The following is a 10,674-nucleotide window of genomic DNA, read 5'->3' on the forward strand; positions in this document are numbered from 1 at the left end:
TGATTATGCATAATCACCGATTTATATAACATTTAGCGCGACATATTTATCTAACGGGACACGACGTAAAATATAGGCTGCACGTTATTAAGGCGACTGGATAAGGCTATTTCTAGAGGCTATACATGTTATAATAGAGGTATGGCGACGTCATTTTACGTCAACGTTTTTAGAAGAGCAAGAAAATTAGACGTTATACTGGCGTTACACGTAGTGGGAAACGGCTTATATCCTTGGGGGGCCCATTCAGTTGAATGATATAACCTTCTGTCCCTCTAAATTTTCAGATTTTATAAAGGCAAACTTCCGTGCTCCATCGAGATGCATGCGTTGCGCAGTTTAGCGTTCCTTGGTTTAATAAGGTTTTTGGCGGTACTTTCACCCTTCCCACACCTGGGTTCAGTTTTGGCCTCGAAGGAAATGGACAGCTTATGCACTTTATAAGCACTATAATAACAACAAACAAGCTAACGGGTGTTGACCTTGAAGTAGAAGGAAGGGCGAGGAAACATCGGAAAAGACGTATATTTCAGCAGGGTGCGAGACTTGTTTTTCTAGAGTTTTCCAAACTTTTTTTGTGTCGTTATGATGACGTGAGATTTTATACTCTCTCTGCCTTGTTTTAAAACAGCGTCGCCTTCTCTGGTATTTCCTTCCTTTGCATGTTGAGAAACGCCAACACACACAGGACTTCCACATATTCGATATTATCATCTCGACACAGGATGAAGTGTTCCACCGTGCTGGTGAGTCAACCCGTTTCCATTTATCATTGCGCTTATTGAATGCTCCTGGTTGTTCGTATTTACTCGCAGTAAATCGCGAACATCGTTGGTAACAAAATTGGGATTTAATATAAATCAAATCGCGTATTTGTAGATTAAATATCACTTCTCTCCTGTGATGAGCCACGGCTCACATCTTTCGTTGTCAAGACTTCTACCGAAGGTTACCGTGCTGACCAATTCTTTCAGAATCTGATTACTATTTTTTGCGTTTCTGTTGGGGAGGAGGGGGGGGGGCGGGAGTCTTCAAACCTTTTCGAGTATCTCGACAGTATATATATTATTTTTTTAATAAGAAAAAAAAAAAAACAAATGAAAATTCTGTTAGTTTCGATATTTAAGTTCATGTGAAAAAAATTATTTTGATTTTATTTCGGTTACTTTTCGAGAAGAAAAGTTTTTCCCGCAACCCTACCAAATGGCCAATTTGCCCAGGGCAAAACTGGGCACTCTCATTCTGGCCGATATAAAAAATAACTGTTTAACTGCATTTTAAAGAATATGAATGTGTATTTCAGGGCCGTAGGCAGAGATTGATGTTGGGGGGGGGGGAGAGAGAGCAAAGTAATAGATTTGTACCGGGTTATCCCAATTTTCATACGCCCGTTCGATTAAACTGGAGGTATGGTCACCGTATTTGCTCTCAGATTGTGGTCTCTCGTTGAGGTCATTGACCACGACGTTTGAAGTGAACAGACGTACTTCTTCCGCTGAGCAACCGAGCGTTAACATTTTTTATTCCAACCCAAGTGGGAAACTCAGTCAACGTGACTAGTGATTAAATATTTTTCCTCTGAAGACGACACCCATTGGTGTCGAAATGCATTAGGATTTTTGTGTATTTTCCTCACATTCGTTGGTGTCTTCTGAAAATTCCTGCTATCCTTTCTCTCAAAAGATCAAAGGTGGTTCTCTGAATGCAAGGAACCATTCTTTTATCAACCTCACCCGAAGAAAAGTTATAGAGATAGCTAATGATACGATGATCACTGGACAAAAACTCGTCCCCTACCGAAACATGTTCAACAAGATCCTCGGAACTAATGAGAACTGAATCTAAAATTGAAGTATCCCTAGCGGCTTCTGATACCTGCTGACAGTGCCGTAACTAGGCAAGTGATCCCAAGTACAGGGTTCACTTGGGAGGGGGCCATTCTGTGCCCAAGAATGGGCCTGAATGCAAATTCTTGCACAGGGTACAGGAATGGCTAGTTACGGCACTGCCTGCAAATACAAAAAAAAAAAAAAAAATTATCGAGTACCAACTTAAGAAAGCCTTTCTCATACTGATTTCTAGCCAGTAGGTTCTTCCAATCGCTAACCCGGTAATTGAAATCCCCTAGTATGACAACCCTCTTATGCTTACACATGTAGGAAATTTCGAAACGAAACAAAAAATGCTCACCTTCGTAGGGTACGGTGGCAAAAATTTCGCTCCCTAAGAAATAAGTCTCACGGCCCGTACTCAGCCGGGTCGAAGTTTTAACTTTTGCAAACTCCCTATGGAATAACCCTCTTCTGTTTTTAACTAATTGTAATGTTCTAAAATAACATGGCCCCTCAAGAGAATTCCACTTCTACTTTCACGATATCCTCATCGACCCAGGAAACTGGAGATGGAAAGAAATAGAGCGACTTGCCACGGACGAGCCGGAGATCCTACCTGACCAGTATAATGCAGCACGAGAAATGCTTCAATGGATCAGACCTGACTACGCAACTTTCTACCGACTTAAAGAAAGAGTAAATAAACTCTCCAAGATTTGCCCATCCGATGTCATTCTGCAAATGCTCTGAACTTGGAACCGGGGGGGGGGGGATCGTCCCAACTCCCCCAACATGGTCAAGCTCATAAACCTAAAAAAAAAAAAAGCTGCCACGTCGTTAAGCTGGGGGGTCTATTAACGCTGATGTCGTTATGCCCGCGTTTCAAACGTGTCTGGTGGGGTTAGCGATGCATTGTGGGATAGATTTACGTCATCATCGCTAAAGGTTGATTTTTATCACATCGTTACTAGCGATTTTCGTTATCGTCATCGCTACGTGAAGCGTTAGCTAACGAGAACCGGAGACCACTCGTTAAGCTCGCGTTACGGAAATAAACATGGCCGCTCGCGCGTACATTTTTCGATGAAGTAACGGAGACAAATTAATTGGAAATTATCCATTCATTATTAATTTATCAAGTTGTTCATTATAATGAATAATAATTCTCTGAATTACGTTGCTTAATTTAGTAACATGATTCAGAGACAGTATTATCGTTTAAAATGTTATCTGTACACATACTGATTGGAAAAAATTATTCATAGTGGTAAATCGTTATAAATTATTATACTCGGTACAAAGATAAATCACTCTACACAACGTTATTTTTTTTTTCAAATCTTGCATAGGAATGCCTTTATTCTTAAGTTAAACTCATCTCAATACAAGAACATTATTTAACTGGTAAATCTCTCTCTCTCTATATCGATATGTTTTCAAGACATTTTGAAATTCGCTACAATATTTTTCTTTACATCTCGTTCAAAATCGACGTCAATATATATTTAAACGTCTCCAGATTTTCCCCTTCTTAATTCGTTTAATAACATTGATATTTCGTAATATCACTGATAGTATTAAAATAATTGTATTGCTACTTTCTGTGCAGTACATAGAAGTGTAATGCAGTAAACACCCTCTTACACACACTATACTCTGCACACTAAATACACTATAAAGAAATCAAAGTAAATTTTATTAATCAACAAATGCATTTTTTCTAATCCTTGAGTGCATTTTCTGATCGGAGTATAAAAAAGATGCCAACAACAGCGTAAATTTGGTGGCACTTCATTTTCATGTGTGAAACAAGGAAACCAATTTTCTAATTAATGATGTAAATAAAAGGTTACTTGTTCTTGATTTCGACTTAATATCAAGACGGTAGATTAAATGTGTTAAAAACATGGTAATATATGATGATGATATTTTTGATAGTCGTTTTGGAAATCCATAACATCATTGAATGACTTCAATAGAAAATCATTTTTTAAACGTTATAATTTAGAAAATTTCCCCGCGCCAGTATCATGTGCGTGCATAGCCTACCTTTTTCTCAAATATTTGATGAAAATAAAAATAATCCGGATGATTTAAAAAATAATGTAGCTTAGAAAATTAGGGACAACCAACACACACTAACACGCACAAATAAATAAAATAATAACGCACGTGCTGCAGCACTCGTTGATAGTGATGATGATTATCAGCAGCGGAGAAAATTATCCGATTGGTCCATCTCTTTCGGAGCTAACGCAACTCTCGGACCAGGGAGTTTTTCGTAAAATAGATAACGACATACCGCGGGTTGCTGAGAAAAATCAAGTTTTTGACGATGGTCGCTGAGATTTGCGTTATGAGGCTCGTTGAGAATTTGCGTTAAGGGCGTGACGTCACTAACGACCTCGTTGTATAACGACGTGAGCGTAATAGACCCCCAGCACCTCCTAGAGATAGAAGGTCTCTGCAATGTTTGCCATAAACGTCATTTAGACTACCTAGCAAGTTTGCCCCACAGCATCGTATTTCGTTTCTTCTTATTTTGGCGTCGAATCTTCCTGATTGCCTCGCAAAAGCCGCATAGTGATTGGATGTGGGGCATAGAAATCGCCAATTCTGTACCCAAGATTATTTCTTTTCCTCACAACGATGATACTGGCATGAGCAGGAAATATTTTTTCCCTGAATATTCTGAGGGAAAATAGACTACTTACTGACGTCACAGGCACAGTGCGGAGGCCTTCTATCTCTAAGAGGTGATGAATAGACCCCTGATCTCCAAATTTAATCGCTTAGACAATCTTCTGTGTCTAAAATGGGTTAAAGAAGGTACCAAAAAAACCCAAGAAAAATCAAGACGTGATGCCGATAAAGCCTGGCCCACGCCACAAAAGCTACAACTTCAAAGTAGCCGAACAGAAATCCGACCAACCAGAAATCATATATCAATTTTATATATATCTATATATACTGAAGAGCCAAAAAAACTGGTACAGGCATGCGTATGCAAATAAAGAGATAAAGATATATGGAACCAATCAGAGTACGGCGCTGCGGTCGGCAACGCCTATATAACACAACAAGTGTCTGGCATAGTTGTTAGATCGGTTACTGCTGCTACCATGGCAGGTTATCGAGATTTAAGTGAGTTTGAACGTGGTGTTATAGTCGGCGCACGAGAGATGGGACATAGCATCTCCGAGGTAGCGATGAAATTTGGATTTTTCACGTACGACCATTTCACGAATGTACCGTGAATATCGGGAATCAGGTAAAAAATTAAATCTACGACATCGCTGCGGCCGGAAAAAGATCATGCAAGAACGGGACTGACGAGAATCATTAAACGTGACAGACGTGCAACCATTCCGCAAATTGCTGCAGATTTCAATGCTGGGCCATCAACAAGTGTCAGTGTGCGAACCATTCAACGAAACATCTTCGATATGGGCTTTCGGAGCCGAAGGCCCACTCGTGTACCCTTGATGACTGCACGACACAAAGCTTTACGCCTCGCCTGGGCCCGACAACACCGACATTGGACTGTTGAGGACTGGAAACACGTTGCCTGGTCTGACGAGTCTCGGTTCCAATTGCTTCGAGCTGATGAACGTGTACGGGTTCATGAATCCATGGACCCTACATGTCAACAGGGGACTGTTCAAGCTGGTGGAGGCTCTGTGATGGTATGGGGCATGTGCAGTTGGCGTGATATGGGACCCCTGATACGTCTAGATACGACTCTGACAGGTACGTAAGCATCCTGTCTGATCACCTGCACCCATTCATGTCCATTGTGCATTCCGACGGACTTGGACAATTTCAGCAGGACAATGCGACACCCCACACGTCCAGAATTGCTACAAAGTGGCTCCAGGAACACTCTTCTGACTTTAGACACTTCCGCTGGCCACCCAAATCCCCAGACATGAACATTATTGAACATACCTGGGATGCAGTGCAACGTGCTGTTCAGAAGAGATCTCCACCCCCTCTTACTCCTACGGATTTATGGGCAGCCCTGCAGGATTCATGGTGTCAATTACCTCCAGCACTACTTCAGACAGTAGTCGAGTCCATGCCACGTCTTGTTGTGGCACTTCTGCAGGCTCGCGGGGGCCCTACACGATATTAGGCAGGTGTACCAGTTTTTTTTGGCTCTTCAGTGTATATAAAATTGATTTTCTGTATGTCCCTGTATGTGTGTTCTCTTACAAATCTACAATTTTAGTTCGATCGTCACCAAATTTTGCATATATACCAAATGGGACCCGACTTAACGATAGGCTACTTTAAAAGTTCACCAGAGTAGGGCAAATGCCCCAAATGAGCAAAAAACTGTAGGGCAAAAATGGTTTTTGTGCTCAACAATCTCACTTTCGGAACGTTTACTTTGGTTACCGTGGTTCCCTAGCAATGCGTTTCGGATGTGTATATACCTTTACAATAGTTTGTCACTTCTTTAACGCTGCCAGTATATGTATAATCATCGAGAAGCTCGATGTGTATAGTAGTTTATGCCTTTATAATAGTTTGCCGATTTTTGAAATATTGAATTATCGATTTTTGAAATATTGAGTTCGCTTAAGGCTCAATTACATTGGGCGAGTTTACTAGCTACTCGTTTGTGGTTTTACACGCTGCTACTAAACTCGGTCTGTGTAATAACGGTAGCAAGTAAAATCGCCGCTCGTTCTGCTAGTGCGAGAAAAGTTGAAGGGTAGGCTACTTTTCTCGCTACTCGTCGGCGTTTTTGTTATTTCTCGGATGCACTATGGGCGTGGCTACTTTTTTTCCTCTCCCGCTTTCGCTCGCAACAAAAGAGAAAGACGACAATACACAAAAAGGAAGGGAAAGAAAAAGAGTTGCTCGCTGATCTAGTGAGCGATTTTACTTGTGTAATTGAAATTCACTACGCTAGTTGAAACCGGTTTGCTCGCCAGCTACATACTCTCCGGAAAATAGCTAGTAAACTCGCCCGATGTAATTGAGGCTTTAGAGATATACGAAGCCCAGGAGATTAAATATGAAGTAATTAGCCGGACCGACTTTTGAGTTAGACATTCATGCAATAACATTGATTTCAACTTTTTATTTATATCTTCTCAAGCATGAAAATTAATGTCTCCGTATTGTCTTTTGATATTCAAACTGCATAAATTCATGTGGGGTAAGATATTTTAAAATTAATTATTGGCCCGTAAAAAGTACGTCGAAAAATTCCACAGCTTTAATTAAGCATTTTTGGAAGCTGAAACTGGCTGATGCATAACTTGAAGTTTGGGGGAGGGGGGGGGGTGGAATCGAAATACTTACTGACCATTAAAGAAGGGGGGAAAAAAAAATATATTCATTTCTACGTTTCTTTAAATCTAGATTTGTTTATTTCATTAGTCGCGCAGGAAGTCGCCATATTGGTTAACTTAGACACGGTTTGCATGTCCCTCAAAGAAAGAGGGAGATATCACGTGATCCAAAAAAAGCCTCATTGAAGAAAACCCGGGCAACGCCGGGTATTATGGCTAGTATATATATAACGTTGATTTAAACTTTTTATTTATATCCTCTCATGCATGAAAGTTAAGTTCTTCGTATTGTCTTTTAATATTCAACTGCATAAATTCATATAGTTTAGGTTGTTTTGAAATTAATTAAGGGCCCATAAAGTACATCGAAGAAATTCCACAGCTGTAACTAAGCATTTTTGGAAGCCGAAATAGGCAGATGGATAACTTGAAGTTCAGGGGAGGGGGGCGATGGAAATACCTAGCGCGCCCCTTGAAAAAAGGGAAAAAATTCATTTCTACGTTTCTTTAAATCTAGATTTGTTTCTTTCATGAGTAGCGCAGAAAGTCGCCATATTGGTTAACTTATACACGGTTTGCATGTCCCTCAAAGAAAGAGGGAGATATCACGTGATCCAAAAAGCCTCATTAAAGAAAACCCGGGCAACGCCGGGTATTATATCTCGTACATAGATATTCTTCGATTTACCCTCGTATAAGCAGGCTGACACGGCTATAATCAGAACGCAACGCAATGAAAATTTTCTCACACTTGAATTTAAAAATACTTTTCTTCATTGGTTTCGTGGATGGTATGAAACTCTAGTGCATTATTTCTCATTTCCTGCTTTTCTGTTTAGTTGATTATGCTGGTGGCAATCGCGATGGCGCATCCAGATGATGGAGGATCCATCGACGGAGGATCCATCGACGGAGGATATAACTACGATTACGGCAAAGATAGGCGTGTTGCGGCGATCGACCGCAAAACGTATCGGCCGTACAAGGTTCCGGACTACGCCAGGTACTACGTCAGGCGATATAAGAAACACAAACCGACCGGGAAAGATACACTACCGGTATACAGAGATCGATAACAAAAGTCTGCTGTCTCATATTGCCCATTCATTGGGGCTTCACCGAACAAAGACGTTTTAGTGACAATTTACTCTATAATATAGGACTGCGATAACGATTGCATAATCGTTTATGATGAAACATATATTTCATGTTGGTGCCATTAAAGTTTTTCATGTTTTAAATGTGGTTTTTTTTATGTTTTCGTCTCGTAATATATCGGATTGAGAAAATATTTAATTGTGAAAGAAGGTAAAAATTCCGAAACTGTCTCTGGTTCAGTTAAAAAAAAGTAGGACGTAAAAGTTGTCGTGTATCTTTTCATTCTTTTTTTTGAAGACCGGTGTTTTATACACAGACCTTTTTTCTGTGGTTCCCAACTTCGAGACGTAAATGCGGGGCTGCGGTATGTGCCAGAGGCATTATCGGCCCCTTCTTCGTGCGAGAAACGATTACTACTGAACGTTACGTAACAATTTTGGAACAATTTGTCAGCCCACATGGCGCATACCGCAGCCCATGCAGTAACTTTAGGCAAATGCAGTGGTTTCTCTTCACACAAATGAGGATTTTCGGAACCCCAAAATCTCCAGTTTTTTTTTAATTTTAAAAAATTAAAAAAAAAACTAAATTTTCGAAATTTCTGTACAGCATTCTTACAGTTTTGCTAATAAACGTACCGTCTACCTCATAATTCTTTGACCTTTGTTGTAGAGATATTTAATTTTGAAATAAGGGCTTATTCGCTGATCACCCTGTACATACACGCACTTTGCGACATGTATCCATTCATTAGAGGTTCCATAGAGGAATATGGACGAGGTGCATGTGCGATTTAGTACTAGTAGTCACAGACCACAACTAAATGTCCTCCCATAACGTCGAATATTCCAAGAGATCGCTGCAGTTACCTCATGTGCCAAACTCGATATAAATTGTTATTTTTGTAGTATTTCTAATGTCACGTTTTTGTTGACATTATTATTAAAAAGCAGGCAAAAATAGCTCGGGGAAGAGGAGCAAAACCAACCCCCTTGGTTCCGACATCCTTGATCTTATTAAATACTTCATTCGGCTTAAGCGAGGGTGCAACGGGTGTGGTGCAAAGGGCGGCAGAGTAGACTGAAGACCCCAAAATTTAACGCAGTAAAAATTCACATGATATCACGCTTTCGAGTCATATATGACTCAAACGACGAGATATGACGAGGTATACCTCGACAACGGAAACGTTGAGAAAATACACAGGGCCTCTGACCGTAATACCATAAACAAGAATGTGAGCTATAGGGGCGGCTCGACACAAAATATTCGTATCCGTGCAGGACTTTTGCACCTCCTGCCTGTTGCCCCATCCTCAAATAGCCCCTACATCCCCCCTGGGCTCGAATCTTTCGAGGTACACAAACCATATTTTACATGAGGCCCCTTCTACAGTCAATTTATAGTGTGAAAAAAAAGAAATTATAGGATTTATCCCCAGACCCCCAAGCTGGAGCCCTGTCAGAACCTACCCTTGGGGGTGATGCCCTCTCTCACAACTTAACTAAACAATTCCTAACAAAAAAAATTTTTTCGCCCTTTCATCTCGGATTTTGCGCCCCTCCAGAGCAGACAGAAAACACTTTCTTTGATTTTTTTCACCCAATGGAACTTTTTTTTTACCCATTCACCTCGAATTTAGTACTCCTCTTGAGCGGCACCCCCTGCTGACGCAATGGCTCACATGGCCAAGTACGCCGCCCCTGTACTCTATCACAAGGGGCACGTGCATTTTGGTTCCCACCCATGACCCCCACAAGGGAGCAGACAGGGCCGAAACAATTTTCCTAATTTTTTTTGCTTTTTCACGCTATAAATTAACTACATGAAGGGCCCGCGAAAGATCCCAGCCTAGGGACCCTGTTCTAGGATGAGGTGGAACCAGAATTTGTTCTAGAATAGTCAAATGAAAGCAAAACAAAAATTCGGCTTCTCACTTGTCGAGTTCCTGGAGTATCAGAAACAAACACGTTTGAAAAAAATTTCTTAATGAAAAATAACCTTGTTTATATCATCTTTACAGGGTAAGTTGATATTGTTGATATATATATAGATTGAGTTATTTGGCATTATTAAGAATGGTAAAATAATACTATAAAAAAAAAAAAAAAAAATCCTATTTCAAAAGCGGGACGTATGGTCAAGCACATTTTGCACGGTATACAATGATGTGCGGCTTTCTTCTGAAAAAAAAAACAGGTTTATCTCGTGGTTCCCCTTTTCACTGAAACTCTATCAGCCTCCTGCCAGGGTCACTATTAGGGGCGGCATACGAGGTTTCGCACCCGGGCGGCAGGTAAGCTCGAGCCGCCCCTGAGCCTAATACTGTTTTTAATTGATGAAAACTCTTCACTTTCAGGACTAACTGAGGCAGATACATTTTCTCAGGGCATACTTAGCCTATTAGCTCCCATAAGCTACCGTGTTCGGTGCTGCTC

General features: G+C 40.7%; 1 protein-coding gene across 1 annotated transcript; it reads left to right on the top strand.

The window, feature by feature from the left end:
- Positions 1-571: 571 nt before the first annotated feature.
- LOC149084321 (uncharacterized) lies at positions 572-8,351 on the top strand. Its single transcript, XM_089235464.1, has 2 exons — positions 572-746; positions 7,978-8,351. Exons 1-2 carry the CDS (start codon positions 663-665, stop codon positions 8,212-8,214), a joined length of 321 nt encoding a protein of 106 aa, XP_089091590.1. The 5' UTR covers positions 572-662; the 3' UTR covers positions 8,215-8,351.
- The last annotated feature ends 2,323 nt before the right edge of the window (positions 8,352-10,674 follow it).

This window comes from Pholcus phalangioides, unplaced genomic scaffold, assembly GCF_987345545.1.
Source record: "Pholcus phalangioides strain wild (caught in Gottingen) unplaced genomic scaffold, Ppha-v1.0 ptg000008l_1, whole genome shotgun sequence".
NCBI classification, from domain to species: Eukaryota; Metazoa; Arthropoda; class Arachnida; order Araneae; family Pholcidae; genus Pholcus; species Pholcus phalangioides.

Excerpts from the sequence above, each read along its gene's own strand:
- LOC149084321 (XM_089235464.1), top strand. The coding sequence starts at position 663 with ATGTTGAGAAACGCCAACACACACAGGACTTCCACATATTCGATATTA. Across the intron at positions 747-7,977 it reads TGAAGTGTTCCACCGTGCTG|TTGATTATGCTGGTGGCAAT; the intron begins GTGAGTCAACCC and ends TTTTCTGTTTAG.